The following is a 19,984-nucleotide window of genomic DNA, read 5'->3' on the forward strand; positions in this document are numbered from 1 at the left end:
TGGTGGGTCTTCTGAAATCACAAACTAATAGCAAACAACAAACTAGTTTTCAAATCATGGTTTATACACTCCTTCCATATACAAAGTTTTACGATGAAAATATCAGAAAAGGAAACCCGAAGTGGGAATAAATGGAAAGAAAAATTGTTAAATACAAGGAAAAGTAATTACACAAATATTTACAATACTGAAAGTTCACAAACGTCAAGAGGATAAAAAGACAAGATTCCCGATTGCTTGAGATATTTGACATAAACATACATTGACCGGTATCGCAGATATAATTCAAGTGAAATTTTAGAACTGGGAAATGTTACCTACATCTTGTAAAGTGTATACCAGAAATGAACATGTCGGTCACCGTGTTTGGTAGTGTGAATACCCGAGATTTTGGTGATTTAAAACACGAAATTGAAAGCTGTACTGTTGAATGTCGTGCTGTTGTAAGGATTAAAACAAATGCCACCAGCCCAGTATCTTGCGCGCTGGCTTCCTAAGTTGAATGCGACAAAGATACTGAAGACACAGCCACAAATGGTTATATTGATGTTATCCCTTGCCTTGAACAAATATCTGACCATTTTGACACAGGGCCAGCACGGTCCATCCTGCTCGTATTCAACGAGAGCGTAGAACTTTTCCCACAGGTAGTGGACGTTCATCGCGCCGGCAGAAACCAGCGGGAAGAAAAGAAGAATGACGATTTCAATCCACATGACGACGTCGATAATCCTTGCTTCTGTACTCTCGTAGCGGTCGAGGAACTTAATGGCGCGGCTGTACAGAAAATAATCCCAGTACACCAAACTGAAAATTTTGAACGCCACGTTGGACATCTGGAAGGCCATCCACATGAAGAAGAAGCAGTCAAGACGATAGAACTCTAGGTAACTTTCCATGACCCTCCGCCGGTTTACGGAATCGTCGTGGTGGTGTTGTTTCAAAAAGATCGACGTGTGCTTGAGGTCGTCTTGCAGGGCCATGCGGAGCACGTACGCGATGTGCCAAAACGCCATGAAAAGAAACACTCCGACCAATTCGCAGAAGTAAGCGAAGATTCCCAATGGCATAACTTCATTGCAGTTCTGCAGGTGGTAGAGGTGAAACGAAGAGACGGAGATTACGTACAGCAGGACAACTGCGAGATTAATGTAGCCCGGGATGACATACCTGTTGACGTCGACACGGTTCAGAAGTCCAAGGACGTTAGTGTCGGTCATGGTGTGTATGCCACGGGAGCCGGTTGGATGACATGGTATGAGCGTAGCCACCAGACGGTACACGGCGACAGCAACGAACGGCCCGAAGAAAGTTGTGTAGGATACGGTATAGAGCAGCAAGTTCTCGTTACCCCAGCGAGTTGCAATGCGTTGTAACAAGTTCACACTTAGCATCGTGGTGAAAATCGTCAGCATAGCCACGTGACAGAAACGTCTTCGACGTGAAGGTATAGTTTCATCTACAACAATGAAAGACAGGGCTTTTTATTAAGATATGTAACATTTATTGACTATAACTACATATTAACCGCTCGATATGAACGCTGGACAGTGAAACTTTAAGGCTCGGGCATCTACTGCTAACTAGTCTGTTTATTTTGATCCTGACGAACTAATAAAGATGAACTGTTAATGAAGTAACTTATTTTGCGTAAAAATTTTTTCTCATAAGAAATCATTGAAATTACAGCCTATGTAAACCAAAGGGGAAAGAAATCAGTCCCCTAGGGTGGGGAGGGAGAGTTTTTTGTGTAACGGTTTACCTTATTTGATTTTATTAATTTTGACTGTGATATTTCAAATAAAGAGTTCGACTCAACGTCGTATGACTGCTTTATATAATAACCAGATATGAACTGAATATGCTCACGTGTTTTACAACAGTTTCGTCAATAGTAGTACGCTTCACAGAACAATAAGATATATGTTATCACTATATGTAGCAGGTTTTTTTTAAAACTTCGCACAGTACTCTCAGAGTTTAATAACTAATTACAAAACTTTATTTAATATGCGAATGAGCTGTTAATTAACTTGACACTGCTCAATGCTTTATGTGACAATTAGATGTCCATCAGATCAACATTTGTAGCACGTTTTATTTAATTTAATGCTGTAATTTTAGAGTAATATCACTTATTACAAAGTTCATTAAATACGCAAATAAACCCTACATTAACTTGACACTGTTCAATGATTCATAGCACAATTAAATATTTATCAAGTCAATATCTGTAGCACGTTTCACCAAATTTTAGTGCCGAAATTTCAGAGTTATATACCTAATTACAAAGTTTATTAAATATGCAAATGAACCCTTTATTAACTTTATACTACTAAATGCTTTACAACACAGTTAGATATCTATCGTATCAGTATTTGCAGCAGTGTTCATCACATTTGATGCAGTTATTTCGGAGTTATATGACTAATTATAAGACTTCATGGAATATGCAAATGAGCTAATTATTAACTTGACACTGCTCAATGCTTCTCAGTACAATTGGATATTTATCAGATCAACATCTGTAGCAAGTTTCATCAAATTTAATGCTTCAATTTGGAGTAAAATCACTAATTACAAAGTTCATTAAATATGCAAATGAACCCTTAATTAACTTCACACAACTAAATGCTCTACACCACAATTAGATATCTGTCGGATGACTCGGATCAGTATCTGCAGCAGGTTTCAGCACATTTGGTGCAGTTATTTTGGAGTTATACCACTAATTACTAAACTTCATAAAATATGCAAATGACCTATTTGTAAACTTGACACTGCCAAATGCTTCTCAGTACAATTAGATATTTATCAAACAATATCTGTACCCAATTTCACTGACTTGGGTGCTATAATTTCAGAGTTATATACCTTATTACAAAGTTCATTAAATATGCAAATGAACCCTTAATTAATTTAACACTACTAAATGCTTTACACTACAGTTAGATATCAGTCGGATCAGTATCTGCAGCAGATTTCATCACATTTGATGAAGTTATATCGGAGTTATATGACTAATTACAAACCTTCATAAAATATGCAAATAAGCTATTTATTAACTTGACACTGCCTAATGCTTCAAAGTATAATTAGATATATAAAATCAATATTTGTTGCAAGTATCATCAAGTTTGGTGCAGGAATTTCAGAGTTATCTCAATAATAACAAAAGTTCATTAAATATGCAAATGAGAAGATAATTGACATGACACTCACAGTATCATCATAATGTTCTTAGATTGTCATCTGTGAAAAGTTTCATGAAATTTTGTGCAGTATTTCTTGATATATGTCTACACTGTCATTACCGTCTCCATAGGAAACCATTGTATGGAAAAATTCGATATTGCATAACTTCATTTATATGCAAGCCACACTAACCAAAATCTAATCAGTTCTTGCAAGTACCACATGGTACCTGTGTACCAAATCTGACTTGAATCCGTTCAGGCGTTTTTGAGTTATCGTGTAAACAGACAGACAGACAGACAGACACACACACACACACACACACACACACACACACTAACACACACACACACACACACACGGACAGACAGACAGACATCGCTATGACAATAGCCCACGTGTTTACACACGTGAGCTAATAATAATATTGGGTTCTTATATAGCGCACATATCCACAATATTACATGTGATCAAGGCGCTTTTTTACAATTATTATTACCCCTTATATATTACCGACAAGTCCTTATCTCCTCTCCAACTTGTGTATACACCACTGTAATTGCTCAGAAAACATTGCCAACTTGCTAATCAGCTGTCCGTACCAGCGGATTAATTGATTAAGTCAACACCACAGCTGTCACACACGGAGTTCCTTATTTTATTTAACCGTGGTTTCGGTTACACAGAATTCATATTTGGTAAATTGTACTGCACCATTTAACTGATTGATAAACTTTTCCGGAGGACTAACATAGGAAACAGAATAAGATGCGAAGTTTTCATAAACAGTATTATATATTTATGACCGGGAAACGAAGGCTGGTATTTACGAGTGGAAAAATTTAATTAATAAAACAAATACTTTCGCCATGTATTTTAATTTATCTGAATGTTTTTGAGTATGACAGAAAAAATAAGCTGATGTCTTGAAAATCGTCGTTATTGAAGATTGAACTCCTTGACATGAACTCATGCAGTAAATCGTCAAGTGACGTCAAAGCTGCAAAAAAGAGGCTTCTTTGAATTGTGCGTATTTCGCATTTGTCGAACCAATATGATCGGTGTTCGTAGAGTATGAATATTGTACGGTTTAAATATCACTGACCTAGCCGTAGTCCCGTTTGACCCTGATTAGCATAGTTTACAAGTAAAAGCTTGTGGGGCAAGTTTTCTTGCATAAATAGAAAGAAATTTCTTGAACACTCACTATTTTTTTTCGGATGTGGATTCAGACTTTCGCAGACGACACACACAGGTGAGCTGTTATTTATCGAACCATAGCTCCTTCTTTTACTGGTCGATTTACCGCCCTCGTTTTGGTGAGAATTAGCGTCATTTCGGCTACTGTGGCTTTCCCGCTCCCCTAGACCGTCGCCATCTTCGTCAGTCGCGTCCGAGGCTGTCGTTCGCTTTGCACAGCGGATGCACTTTCGGTTTGCATTGTGTGGAATAAAGCCCAGCAATATGAGACTAGCCTTTGTGATGAACGGCCATGACCTGTGACCTCTGACAGTCCTCTCACCCCTTTCAATATCAGGAATAAAGAAATCCTTGGGGTCTTCAGACATTGTATCGCTCTGGAAGAGAAACAAGTTTAAATTTCAATGAAATAAAACGAATATCATTTTGGATCGAGAGTTGCTGATGCAAAGGAACGAAAACAAAACGAAAGTGAAAAATACTGACAGTGGAAGTGAAATTTCTGTTGTACGCGAAAGATCGGGCGGTTCTTGGAAAGAAAGTCTAAATACAAACAACGTTTTATTTGCTCTGGAAATATTTGGATAAACCTTCGTGCATGTAGAGCTCTCTCCCAATGTTCAGTTAAAAAATAAATCATTTCATTTAGTCACATATTTTTTCATTTTGTCTTTACTGTTCAAAGTTTTGCTTTTGTAGTACTTCATGGTGAGAATGTGAAAATTTAGAAAATCAAACATGGTGAACCTATCTTTTTTCTTTAATATTTGATTATTCTCATATGCCAGAATTCAAAAATCCCCGATAACTTTTAAAATCTCCTGGTCTTCCATGTGTTGCTCTCTGGCCTGATCTTGTGTACAATTATGTTTCACTGTCATGAGCGTCATTTGACCCAAACTCTTCTTCAACTACCATGTACATCAGAGTCAGAGCTATTTCTATCACTACCTAGGTATGCAGTGACAGTGACACTGCAGTAGCAGGGAGGTACCTACTAGTGACACTGCCTGCTGGGAGTAGCTGTATAAACTTTGATAATGTTGACAATATTTTTGTTCAGTTTATACAACTGTGTTCTTTTGTTACTCCCTGCAGCATGTTAACACGATTGGAACTAATTTGGGATAATTGGATGGTGAAATAATGTCTGTTTAATCTGCAAATGTGAGTTCATCTGCTTTTCTTATTGACGTATACACTTGTTTTTATGAGTAATTTGTAATATTGCAACATTCAGGTATAGGGCACCTAACATGTTTTAGAAATTTGAAAAATATGAAGATCCAATTATAGCAAATTAGTTCCAATCGTGTTTGTTGAACTGTCCAGTATTCAGCTTGCTACCACAGCCTGTGTGTGTACCATGCATTTGTATCACTGACTGACTGTCAGTCTGGACTTGAATTAAATTGTCACCTAATACCTATTTATATATACAGGCTTTGTCGACAAACTGAGTGTTGTGTGTTTGAGCATACTGTAGGGAAACAGAAAGAAACTGTAGTTGATATATTGCATAGAAATATTGCAAAAATCATCAACAGTTGCAGCCTCTGCCCTGATACTAGGCTCAGGTTTGTTTTTTTACGACAAATCATACATGCAAAGATTTTTTCAAGATAAAACTCCTGAAATGTTACAAATGGCTGTAGATTTTGTTAAAGTATTACAAACATTACAACAATTTGATGACATAAAAATGGTATTCATTTTTCATTGAATTACCTACAAAAACTTGGAATTGGAAAATGACAGAACGTAAAAGAGTACCAAAAAGTTTTCAAGTACCCCCTACAGACAGAGCAAACTTTTCAAGTCCCCCTTTACTACCTCAAAAATTTCCGAATCTACCCTAGCTGAATTCCTCCAGCTCCCCAATTGTGTTTTGTGAACGCAGCCTTAAGTTACAGTTGGTGCTTAATATTCAAAATACCAAGTTTGCCGCTTCTCTATTTTAGGCTTTGCTCATTGAAATCTTACTGGGTCATACAAAATTAAAAGTTCTATTGAAAAAGAAAAAGATGCCTAAGATGTTACAGGTATTAACAAGTAAACTTTAGTGTACACTTTAATGCATTAGTATCAGGTCATTTGTTTTATTGTTTTCGGAAATTAATAAAGTTTTGACAGTGGCGATTAAGCAAAATCTTGATCGATGAAACCATTGATAGATGAGTTGGTGAATTAATGCAAGCTATCTTCACCTAGCTTCATAGGCAGCGTTCTTTGTTTCCATGAAAGTGACAGGCTCCCGAGGCCGTAGGCTTCGGGAAACGGTCTGTTTTTTGGATGGCTCACAGTCCTTCGGGGTACAGACTTATGCTGTTGCCAGTCAATATGTGTATATTGATTTAGAAGAAAACAGACCAGCGTTTTAGTCCTCATGAAATCATGCTAGGCTCTTTGTTAACTATCAGTGACTCCCCCCAAAAATTGTTTACCGGATATTGGCATTTAGCGCCGTCCTCTGTCGCCGCAATTCGCGCTACGCGAAAAAGCATTTATAACGAGTGATCGACTTCATAGGTACATCAACGGAGTAAATGGTATAATGGCTTCAAATTGCGAACTGTGTGAACTTTGAACAAACGCCCTTTTTTATATGTTTGTAATGTTTTCAACTCGACGCAATCTACTTCCCATGAAAATTTTTCAAAACACCCCCAAAGTACCGGCGATGAATGACTATTAGGCGTTTAAAACGTTTAAAGTAAAAGATTAGGACTAAAATCAGACTGTCAGGGGTAGATATGAGTGAAATGCGGTCTACTTACCGTAACACTAGCTGCTGATTGTCAATAATAACGCAATCGAATGGGCTGGTTGGTTATATGTGAGAAGGGGAATTTCCTGCTGGAAAACCCGTCATACAATATTATGTTTGCATAAATAGAAACACACCCACTGAAAGGGACTGGATAAGTCAAAGGGTTAGGAGAGGCAGGGAGCTAGAAAGCTGTTTATTCAACAAAATTTCCCGAGAAACCACTGTCAAAGTGAAAAAATGTTCTCACAACTAATTAAGAAAACATCAGAATTTTATGGAAATAAAGAAAACATATAGTTGTCCAAAAGAGTACACTAATTCTTTGAAAATTGTTAAATTCTTGAACTTCTTCGGGGCTAAACAATACATATTATTGTAGAACCACTTTTCACATTGCAAATGTGTCGATATGTATTAAGGGGGCTACATTAGGCAGATCATTGGTCCAACATTAATAGGGATTTAGAGTTTGCCTCTAATATATAGGAGCGATATTGGCATGATATCTATTATTGGATAATTGCGCCAAATTTGTCTTTTATGTTTGCGCGTACAAGACGCATTTGACCAATGTTCTTTAACGCAGAAAATATTAAAGATTTTATCGTATATAACTACGAAATCCCCATTTTTATTAGTGAATCAAACTTATTAGTCAGAGCCCAATATTAGAAGGAAAAAAATTATGGTAGAGGATCCACATGCTATTTTATCGGATAATAGAGGATCAAATTGATAATATCGTCTAACCTCTAAGTAGAGTTTAACATCAGCTAAACAGCATATCGGGTATGCACTGCATCACCCTCTCCTATATAACTTGGAAGGTACACAATATTATCGATTTTATCCCATATTATAAAACAGCTCGTCGACCATCTATCACTGCCTTGCCTCACCCTTCTTATTTTAGACTATACCTTAAAAGTTAGACGATACTGTCCGACAATGCCTATGATGCTGATATTGCAATATCCTTACATTTTGACTTAATAGCAAACTAATTTTTACGTATGAACAAATAAATCACATTTCTGACACGACTGTTTTAATACGAATCGCTATAAACTTTGCTCAATGTTTGCAACGCTAAACTCTGTTAAACCCTTTTAATACTCGGTCAAGGCATTCTTGTGTTTGCTATCTAAGAAGTTAAATACAACTCTCAAGAACTTTGTACTATTGCTGGACCGTATGAGCTTTTGTTCAAGAGAATAAGTAATTTGCTCCAACTAAGAGGAGCAATTCATGCTTCCCTAACAAGGTCAATAACTCCATCCTAGCACGCGTCTCTGGATTTCTCCTATAAATATTTTGAATTGTAGCTGTTGACTTCTTCGGCACAATTGTCGACCATAGCTTCAATTATGAAGTCCATGATTTTTCCGAATCTTCTATGAAATTACATTGTTTCCGAGGCACAATTACAACTTAACCCTTACATTGTAGTTTCCAGTTGTGTCTGACTCATAAAACCTATTACACTAGAAATAGACCACTGTACCGGAAACTGAGGGGAAGTAATGAGTTGGTTTTGTGTACAATCGGTGCTTACACAGTAGAGATCAAAGCGTTCTGTTGTAAATACCGCTCTATCAAACTGTAGGTAAGTTGAACCGTAATTCACCTAATATTTTAAGTTCTTACAGTAAAGTGCAATTTCTCATTCTCCATCTAAACGCGTGCCAAGGTGCCCTGTGTTCATCTTGTGAAAGTGACTGGTAAGTGTGTAGTTTGCAATCTTATTGTTTTCTACTGATTGCCTATCGCACTAGAATTCAGTTGTCAACAATGCGGAGCTAGAAACGTTTCTGGCTCCATGTCAACAATAATAGTTGCGCCAGTGCTTTCTCTTTCAGCATACTAATAGGAGAGGGACAAGAAAGTGTATTTGTTTATAGAACGACGGTGCTATGAAATTACTGTCATACCTTAAGGTGTATACTCTTGCAGTGTATATATCGTTTTCTCAGCCGCGAGATCGCTTAAATAGTAGCCACATGCAGACTTGTAAGACACATTGTACCTAAAATTGATCATAGTCCATTTCATTGCTGCCCTGATTATTGCTTTTATGCGCCACTTGGTTGTAAAGGGTTTTGCAAGTAAAGGAGACATAAACTGACACATTGAATGAGTCACTCTCCTGTCATTGTAGGACACGGAAGACGCTTTGAAAAGTTTTTCTCGGTTTTGTTATTTATCATCGGTGAGTCATCAAGTATTCTTCATGTCCAAGACACTAAGACTTAGGGAGACTGAAAGATAACATATCCAGATTTATCTTTCTTTCTTAAAATTTCAGACAATCTAGATCGATTAAAATGAAAGTCAAGACTGACCTTCATGTTTTCGATTTTCTATAATCAGCTGTTTGTCATCAAGATCGTCCATCAAGAATTCAATACACCTCTGTTGTTGCCTTTGTCATTACTTCGGCTCTGTCCCATATAGATTTATCATTATGAGAAAAAATATTATCACGATAGAAAAACAAGGCTTTGAGTAGCGATAAGTTCACATTTTGCAATGGGACACGATGTATTTCTACGTACCTGAAGCTTTCATCTATATTTACATCATTATTACGCTAGCAGGTAACTGACCGAAATAGTTCAACAAAGACCTATTCCCTTGGTACTCTATAAAACGTAAAATGTATTTCCTAAGGCCATCGAAAGTGCAGCAAGAGTACGGCCATCAATCCAATACATGCAGTATTTCCCATGTCAAAACAAGCGAACCCATACATTGTAAAGCATATACATCACGAGGTACCTACCGCCCTCCCTCCCTCCCTCCCTGCCTGCCTGCTTGCCTACCCGTGTACCTACCTACCTCATATTACCTACCTATCTACCCACCTACCTACATACTCAACAACCCGTCTATCTACCTACCAACCTGTCTGCCCGCTTACCTACCTACCTACTTACCTACTTACCTACCTATCCATCTACTTAGCAAAAGATGTGAAATCTGTCATCCATTATGACCTCTTTGCTCTATCAAAACTTATTTGATTCATTATTCTCTTGTTAGGCTTGTTTTATAACTGTTCGAAGTTAAATACATTATTAATTTTTAGGTCTCTCAGTTGACAGATATGATTTAAGATTAACCTGCTGTCTTTAAGTTTGGATCTTCCTTGAGTTGAAATATAACGGCTCTAAGATATTGCTAAACAGCTTCTACCATAGGCGCATTTACCAACTCCGATATCAAGTGCTCGAAAAATTCTACACTCTACTGTGTCTTGTTGAGGATAGATTATACTCCTGTACAATAGTTGCACTGTTTCTATACGTAGGCACCCTAGTCACCATCGCCGCCAGCACCTATTCGCCGCACGGAAAGTAATAATCACGTAGCATCTTTGTTCAGGAAGCCTTGGAAAGCATACCGTGGGAGAACATTGTAAGACGAGAGTGAAAAAATAACATTTTCTCGCAAATTGCGAGATTTTCTTTTCCTTCTCAACGCTGTTGGTTAGGACATTCCCTTCATTGATTGTCAATATTTCCCCCATGGCGAAAACCATATATGTCATTCGGATTCTCTTGTCTAGCGAACAAAATACCAAGACAACAACCAAATAAACAATCGCCATCTAACAGTACAGTTTGTTTATGTACCTTCGCTCGTTACATTTTTTGAACTTTGACCTGACCAGATCACATAGTGCGGAATAATAGTACGGAAGAAAACTACAAACATATTTGATACCAATTGAACAGAGGCATTTAATATCTAGGCGAGCCTCCATACTTCAATAAATCTCCTCCTTTCACGGAGGATTACCAATTTTTTACCTGACCTCGTCCGCTGTAAATTAATAATATACATGCAATAAGTACTCTACTCTGCTAGTTACTAGGTGATACAAATAAAGATTATTCGATGTAAACTTTGATTTTTCTAGAGAGATGTTCCTAGGGTATGTTAGACTAGCTTTCCATCCGTATGTCATTCCAGCCGTTGAATTTTACAGTCTCTACAATGTACAAGCCTCTTCACTATAATCATAAATCTAAATCCTTATCGACACAGTTTGTAATGATAGCTTGAACCATGTAATAACAAGGGTGTGTTTGACCCCGAGGTTTGACTAAAGACATAGGTTGTCCTCACTGTACACGTACACCAATTAGTAACTTGTTTAACACTAATTCGCCTGGAATCATGGCAAGGACGATTGTCACAATTCATGAAATGTTGACAATCAGGTCAATTGACCAATCCATGCTTTCGCGCAGAGAACTATAATGCGAGCGTATGAACGCCGCTTTTTCAAATGGTAAAAATAGCAGAAGTTCGCTGTAATCAATTTACAGAGGTCTTGTTCCGCTTGACAAAGTTCAACCACCTAGAAAACGACTTCATGCACCTTTTCATTCAAATTCTTATTCCTTCTCTTTCTCTTTGTTGATGAATATTGCAGCACAGTGTGTTTGCCTCCATAGAGAATACCAGCGGTGAAACCTTATTGGTTTCCTCTTTGTATTCCTTGAAATGTCATGTTTATGTTCTTCTCAACAACTGCTAAACGCTGTTTGTGCTGTAACGTGACCCAATAAATGACCTTTATGTGACCCGTTATTTGGTGACTGTATAACGTTGCAGGCTTGTATCACAATTCTTTCAATAACAAAAATCGCAGGAAATAGTGTTTATCACAATCTTACATTTGTTTCTAAATATAGTATTGCTTGCCAGGAATATTCTCGATCCCTATGGACGACACATTGTTCACAACAAATGTCACTGTGTTGTTGACAATAATAAGAATTACTCATAAATATTCACTTACTTGCAAGTGTAGGACTTCCTCCTGAAACTTCTCCCACACTTATGACGTCACCAAGATAAGAGTGGTTTTTATCTTGCCAGTTCATTATCATATCTGAAGAATAGAACACAAAGAGCGACACACACGGTTTGAAGTATCGTGTCACTGTGACCACATTCGCAGTTTGAATCACAAAATATACATAGATATTCACTTATTCCTCCTCATCGCTTAGCATGCAGCACAAAGCACATGTTATGAGAATAACTCTGTGCATGTCTGAAGCAAATGCATTTAAAAAAGAGGTTTGTAGAAGGAGGCTACTATATGTATGTGTCTGTGTATGTATGTATGTATGTATGTATGTATGTATGTATGTATGTATGTATGTATGTATGTATGTACACTCCGACTTGAGTGTTTCTTTATGTATTTATCTTCTTTCTATCGTTTCACACTCAGCGGTCCTTGAACTTAAAAAAATCAGTCGACATTTAGAGACATTGTTTCTTTAGCCTTGCTCAGGTGCCACATAACGATAAACCAAATCGTTGCTAAGTGCAATATGAGCACGTCTCTTTAAAAGATCTTGATGTAACCTTTGTCGCCAAAGATCATAAAATCACGGGTAAAGTATACGCCGGGTTACGTTGTAAATACTGGTACTATAAAAGTATAATCTTCCCATGAGTACATTTACAACATTATAAATAAAATAATGGAACGCGGAAGAGTCTGCAAAATTCAATTATTATATATGTTGATCAGGTGATCACGCTCTTTACAATCATAAGCCAATCAAAATCGTCCTTACGTCTTGCATTAGCGTGGTCTGATACTCAGTGTTGGCTGATAGAAGCAGGCTACAAGCCTCATCAGCAGCTCAGTGAACACTCAATAAGCCTGTCATGTTCTTAGTGTATACTTTGTGTGTACTCCAAACGTTATCTCTGATACTAGTGGGTGATAGGTGAGTGCCACTTGTTTGTAGACTAACTCTAAGTTTATACTTCTAAAATAATATCCAACTAAGTAGCATTCAACTTGGCAATATAACATTTATGCGTGAAATATCATTGTTTACAACCAAAGTCTAACCCGACGAGAATTTCTTTGTCAACAATAACATTGCGTATTCTGAACAGCAAAATGTGTTGTCGAGGCATATGGAGATGCAAATAGAAATGTGGTTGTTTTCTCTTTAAAGTGTGTAGGAAGATGTTTTAGAAGTTTGTGTTTTCTGAAAGCCTGAATTCGATAACTTTCATGGTATCGTGGTGACAGCAATCACTTTTAGTGCCTCTCATTAAAGACACTTGCTGTACAAACAAGGAAGTAATGTTTTCGATTTTCCAAAATAGATCATCATGTCGACGATGGAACCTATGATTCCGCTACTCGAACTCGGTGAGAAGCCGGAGAAGAAGAAGAAATGGCGCGTATTGATCCGCCTCAGTCTGGCTCTGCTGGGGTTTCAGTCACACACACCATACAACAGATGCGTCACGCACTCGACAAGGGATAAGGGGAAGTGGTCCAATCGAACAACAGCGAGGAAGAGCGTCAAAACGACAGATAAAAACTGCAACATTAACGTGTCGAGTCAACGATATGGTTCAATGTCGCTTGAAGAATGTCTCGTCTGTGAAAGTCTGAACCCGTATATTGACAGAAGAGGTAAGGGAAATGCATTTATTGTGTTATAAAGGAATATCACCAAAGAAACGTGTGTGTGCCAAGGCAAAACATTAATAATTTCTCCTTGTATTTCTTGCTGTCAAACGATGACAGATTCACTATATTTTGCAGCACTATTGCCAATTTTGTGATCCGGTCAAAACAGAAATGTAAATTCAAGTCTCATGTCGTAATATTGACATTTGATACAGGTGACTTTGTTCAACTCATATAAAAGTACGGCACAACAAAAGTAACAGTTTTAGTCAGACCGAAAAGTCAAGAATTAAGAGTCGATGTCTCGTGTAAGATCACAGTCATACACACACGACTCCTTAAAATGCTTTCAGGAAATAGGGCAATGTCATTTGGGAGAAATGTGATATTAATTCTGATAGCCAACTTGATGAGTGATCGTTAAAAATCAAAAACTTCGTAATTGGAAGCCTTTAAAGTTGGATAGGTCGGGTTTCCCGAAAACATGCATATTTATTTGTTATTTTGCCTCAATGAAGAAGCTGTTCACATTCCGAGAATTTTCACAAATAGTTTTTAATATGATTGAATGAGAATGGCAAGTACAATTCCTTTTTACCATGCACATATGTCGTCGGTGATTCCAGCTGAAGTTTTTGTTGCAAACCTGAGCATTTCGGGTTATTTTGCTCTTTTATGATTTCATGCTTTTATGGTGAACTGATGGACGTTCAATGTAAGGGCATAAAACACATCAAGCAGCGTACAAATTTAGAAGAAACACTCAACTTGGCTTAGCTCTGTAACCTCCATAAATGTAATAATCTCCACAAATGTAATATCAACCACAATTGTAATAAAATCAATCACAAATGTAATAAAACAGTCAACCATTAATGTAACAACCCACAACCACAAACATAATGAACAAATAAACCATAGATGTAGTAAAACTCAACCATAAATGTAATAAACTTAAACTTGCATATGTGATAATTTGTTTATCAATGCCCTGAGTAAATAATAACTTTAATGAGACTAGTGTAATGTTATTGCATACTTTCCTGAAACTAGGTGTCCTTTCCGAAACACAGAATAGAATACTTTGGGAACACTATCAGACAACGGCGAGGTACTGATCAAACCGTTAGATAATGGAAGTGGAACAGCAGTTCTAGACACTGATAATTACATAATAAGGAAGCGTCAAAATAACTCGTCAACCAGTGATATCACACAGTTTATGACGATGACTCAGAACAAATAACAGAGAAATATACAACCTTATAACAGAAACTTACGACACAAAATATGTTGCGAGAACATATATCTATATTTCAATCAAGTAAAAACAATACGATCACTGCCTTGAACACAGTAGAACAAAATTAGACATCCTAACATCCCCAGTGAAGGAACAAACTTCAAGTTGGACAAGATAGGAATACAGACAATCTATCGATTATCATCCACTGAAGACGAATTTGAGGCGACTGATTAAGAAAGTACGGCAAATTTTCGAAAAATTAAAGGATCGTAGTGTTATACAGTCTACTCCACTCTGGAGTAGAGGCTGCACTGAAGTTCAGATTACAGTAGTGTCTCGCCATGACCAATCAGTTCTGTACACAAAAAAGGGAAACGTAAAATACACTCTCAAATACACAAAACACACTAAACGCAAACAATTAAGATATGAATAATGTATGGAGTTGCTTTCCTTATTACATAGATAAATATTTAAGGGCTAATTCCTCAATTGCAACGACAAAATAGATTTATTACATTTATGGTTGACAAGTATTACATTTATGGGTGACTTTTTATTACATTTATGGTAATCATTTATTACAATTGTGGTTGGTGTTTTTATTACATTTATGGTAACCATTTATTACAATTGTGGTTGGTGTTTTTATTACATTTATGGTTGATTTTTGTTACATTTATGGGTGATATTACATTTATGGGTGCATTTTATTTATGGTTGATGTTACATTTATGGAGATTGTTACATTTATGGAGGTAATAAGCTCCACTGTTTCCCGAGGTAACTGTCTTTTGAGAGGGGCTGGACTTTAAACATAACATTGTATTTCCTTTAATGACCCCGTTTCCGACATGTGATGCTAGGGAAATGGCGCTTTTACACACAATGGGGGACTATGAACACGTACTCTGCTCGCTTAATCGAAACATCAGCTTTTTAAGCCTGTTATCGCTCAGCAATCCAGGGTCCTACACAAACCTACAGCGTTACAGCGTAGTAACCAGGCGTAAATTTGTCAAGCTTATAACATATATAGGAAAAACCCTGACATTAAAATAAATTATCATTATCGACTAGATTTATCAAGAAGTCACATGACATTAGATGGAGGGTATCGTCGGAACTGCGTGTGTGAGACTTTTTTGTTTACAAACAATGTATTTCATGAATGATATCTAGATGCATCACGTCAACATAACTGCAACATATAAAGTTTACGATATTCATTGTTAACAAACATGTTCATGAATCACCAACGTACCCTTGATACAGTGTTCACATCGATTGCAGAGGTCCCAGGCAACCTTTGAGTAGAGTTTTGACAACACCCTCCCTTTAAATGCGTAATGGAGATTGAAAGATGTTGGAATCGATATTCCTTGAATCGCTATGATCAAAATTTCCATGGTCAGATTTGCAACAGTGTGTATATATGTGGGAAGAGTGACCCGCCTAATATTAATAATATGAATAATTAAGAACCGAAAGACACTACAAATTTGCCTTTGTCGACAGAAACTACGTCACTTACCTAAACGACAAAACAGTTAGGTGATTATCTGTGTGAAATAAAAAAAATCATATCACATGGTTCGTTTATAAGGAAGAGATGAGAGATAAAATATCGAATGGATTTCAACACAGGACAAACATACTCATGGCTAGAAACTTCCCTATGAGATTGTCGACAAGCAAATACACATAATCGTATTACTGTATTCTCAATGAAAATTTTGATATGTTAGATGCTCTGAATATTGAAACACTTTGAAAGTTGAGACTACGGTTATCTACATGTTCCAATTTAACGAGGCAATAAATGTATGCTCGTGATTCACACTTAAAGGGTTTTTATCGGCGTCAAACGTGATTTTTTTCGCTGTGATTAAATCAGATGTAGATATGTACTTGGTGTTCGTTTGTTTCATGTATTTAATCCAGTCCTCTTTTCGAGGCGTCGACAAACCTAAAACGAATACCAATGACACACAAAGAGAAAGAACACCAGATAATTTCGTAAATTATTTTAATAAGATTGTTTTCGGAAATGCGTTTAGTTGCTTCATCGACTTTGAAAATGCCTTTCGTTCGTTCAAAATCATTTTAATCAGGATGTCATGACCAGCGATGAAAAGGTTTGTTGCTGACTAAACGATGACAACCCCCCTCATGTAATGAGCAAAAAAATAAGGAGTTGTGTCATGCCGTGCCAATTCAACACACTCATCGAAATGCCAGATACATCTAATCATTCCTTTTATCTCTTTTTTGTTTTCATAGATGCAGAATCTCCAAAGCGATGCCAGACTTATGCCTCTACATTATGGTTGCTGGCGTTGACTGCCCTATTCGGAATAAACCTCGCCTATCACATGGTCAGATATTTCGCCAGAATGGACTTCTCTTTATACATTCTGTCCTATTCAGTACACTTCGGCACAGTTTTCGTAATCGCGTTGTTCAGACTGATAGCTCATCTAATTCCCTACTGCCCTAGCGGCACACGCTGTATCTACGCGATGACGAGTACGCAGGTGTTGGGTATGCTGAATCGTAAGGCTACCCCTTGTGCTTGGTTTTACGTGATCCTGTACACGCTTTGGCCCTTGGTGAATATCGTTGTGGCGGGTGCTTACGAGATTTATCCCACCTTTGTGGATTTTGAATGTGTGTCTATCGACTACTGGGGCGTTGTATCGTTCGCCTGTGAGGTTATCGGCACACTCATATTTGGCAGCTTTTGGTTAATAATCCTTCTCCTACGTAAGGCACTTCAGTCAGATCTAAGACGCGTTACTTATTTTTTAAGAGAAAACGCCTCTAAAGTTGAGGTCAGTCGAAAAAGGGTCTATGAAAGTTACCTCGAGTTCACCAGGTTAGATAACTTGATGTCGGCGTGGATGACATTCCTAGTGGCAATTACCGCGTTTAAGTTTTCGTGTCATGTTTACTGGAATTATTTCGTTCTTAACAACGACGAAGTGACTGTTCGTGCCACGCTGATAAACACTTTAATCTGGCTTCAAATCGGCATGTTCGTGGTGCTGCCGCTCTTGGCCGTCGACGGCTTGAACATCAGCCACATTTGGTTGAAGTTCATGGCCAAGGCTGAGAGTGAACAGTCGGAAAGAGAGGGCTGGTCCTCGTTGAAAATGATCAAACATCTTAAACCAATTGGAAACAACGTCATACTAACCATCATGTTTTCGGCGATGACTGTCTTTATATCTCTCAGACTCCAAAATCAGAACGGTGATTATTGGGTCATGAGTTCAATTTGCCAAGCAAACTCTACAAATACATCTATTATCTTTCACTAACGATGACAAAGATTTCGACCGTAGATCAGGACTTACACTCAACATCGTTTTACCTATGAGCTCTGTCTGTTTTACCACAGCGTTTTTTTCAAAGGCTGGGCGTATAAATGTTACAAGGCTACCTAAGTACTGTACAAGGGTACTTAATATATCGCGTGACCCAACCCTGCCAACTGCGTGATCTACATCTTGGTCGACCGACGTATGATTTGGTGGCAACGCGAATCGGTCACGTCATCCTAACACCTGCGCGAGCTCTAAATAGTTAGCATGTCTGCTTCAGATAACATCATACCGCCGGTGTGATCTCGTCTAAACCAGACATGTTTAAGTTTCAAAGTAGATGTGCTAACGCCTCCGTTCATAGAAATTTGTCCTTGTAAACAAGTTTCAGCTAAAGGAGAAGGTATTGTTCATCAAAGCATGTAAAGTGTTTTCATTGTTTTAGTACAAATTAAAATGCTTCATTTTCTTTGAACATGTTAACGATAATATCACTCTTGACTTATCAGAACATCAAGTTATCAATAACGCTATGGAACTTTGCTCTAGTTTAGATCCTTTGTTGTATTTTTGCTGAACTTTTGTCTTGTTTATTTAACAAAGTTACATCGGAATTCATGTATCAAACTTTCAGACACTTCCTACATTCTAATGTTTTTGTTGAAGACCAGATCTGGTATTGATTTTAAATAATGACGTTTTCTATTGTACTTTTATGTAGCATATTGGCAAGGCTAATACCTTAGCTTGTCTAAAAACATACTATGTGATAAAAGGACATGTAAGAAAGACTTAATAGAATAAATTATGAAGTATAATCAAAAGTTATCTTCAGGGTACTTCAATACACAGCTTTCCAAAGGACAAAATACAAGGATACCATAATTTAGCCTTACGTTTTGAAAAGTTCAGTATGCACACCTTTTCTCACAGAATTGTAAGTGACTTTAAAAGAAGGAAGCTGATATATTTTGACGGTGTTTTATGTCTATTTTATTCCTACCAACTGCAAATGACTAGTAAAGTCGATGACACACTGTTCAGCAACTTTGCTTTGCACAAATGTCATGTTGAAAATGCAACTACTCACGAAACTATTGACCAGTTCTAAATATACGGAGGGATTGCAGAGGTAGATATTCACAGTTAAAGTATTTTACTGTCTATTAGCTTTGTTGACAACCCTGTTAAGTATTTATTTTCAATAATGACATAAATATCGTATCTGTATTGTATGTAGCGTGTTGGCAAGGCTAACTTGCCAATTAATTCACCCAATTAAGTAATTGTGAAAATAATTTTGCGGCGACATTCGTGTTGCTTTTAGTAATAGTCTAAGAATTCTACTCTGGCTGGTTTTTATCTTAGACTGAATAGAAGTACGAACACTTTTGTCTGCTCAGCTTTGTCTGATCATGTTATTAAAGGGGCTAGATGATGGAAATGTTTTATGACAGATTGTCTTTAAGATTTTACTCGTATTTATAGATATTCTGTATTGTTTTGTCTAAATTTGTTGCATGTATGTTGTTTTTTATTGTCTATATCATTGTCTGTTGTTATATCGAGTTTGTAGATGACTATGAGCTGGTTCTCGAAATAAAAGTTATTAATGAGAGAGTACGATCATTTTCATCGTCGAAGTTTTGGTTTTTCCCCCAACTGATAACAAATTCATTTTAATGGGAGCAGGATATTTACACGAACTAGTGACTTCTTGTAGCCAGCGCGGTATTGTTGAGAGGCATTTAATACAATGTCAAACTTATCTGCGAGTTGATGGT

General features: G+C 37.2%; 2 protein-coding genes across 4 annotated transcripts; one reads left to right on the forward strand and one right to left on the reverse strand.

Moving 5' to 3' along the window:
- Window positions 1-43: 43 nt before the first annotated feature.
- Window positions 44-12,664, reverse strand: LOC139122511 (uncharacterized). 2 transcript variants are annotated; one of them, XM_070687972.1, is made up of 3 exons: window positions 11,976-12,664; window positions 4,403-4,772; window positions 44-1,459 (listed from the first exon to the last, which is right to left on the reverse strand). In XM_070687972.1, the coding sequence occupies exons 2-3, from the start codon at window positions 4,761-4,763 to the stop codon at window positions 399-401; spliced, it is 1,422 nt and encodes a 473-aa protein (XP_070544073.1). In that variant the 5' UTR covers window positions 4,764-4,772; window positions 11,976-12,664; the 3' UTR covers window positions 44-398. The 2 variants fall into 2 exon arrangements, with proteins under 2 accessions (XP_070544073.1, XP_070544072.1); XM_070687971.1 differs by lacking the exon at window positions 11,976-12,664 and adding an exon at window positions 7,173-7,233.
- LOC139122515 (uncharacterized) lies at window positions 8,726-19,829 on the forward strand. Of its 2 annotated transcripts, none has more exons than XM_070687977.1 (3): window positions 8,726-8,771; window positions 13,316-13,631; window positions 17,158-19,829. In XM_070687977.1, the coding sequence occupies exons 2-3, from the start codon at window positions 13,322-13,324 to the stop codon at window positions 18,195-18,197; spliced, it is 1,350 nt and encodes a 449-aa protein (XP_070544078.1). In that variant the 5' UTR covers window positions 8,726-8,771; window positions 13,316-13,321; the 3' UTR covers window positions 18,198-19,829. The 2 variants fall into 2 exon arrangements, with proteins under 2 accessions (XP_070544078.1, XP_070544077.1); XM_070687976.1 differs by lacking the exon at window positions 8,726-8,771 and adding an exon at window positions 12,794-12,924.
- Window positions 19,830-19,984: the final 155 nt, after the last annotated feature.

The sequence above is a fragment of the Ptychodera flava genome, chromosome 22, assembly GCF_041260155.1.
Source record: "Ptychodera flava strain L36383 chromosome 22, AS_Pfla_20210202, whole genome shotgun sequence".
NCBI lineage: Eukaryota > Metazoa > Hemichordata > Enteropneusta > Ptychoderidae > Ptychodera > Ptychodera flava.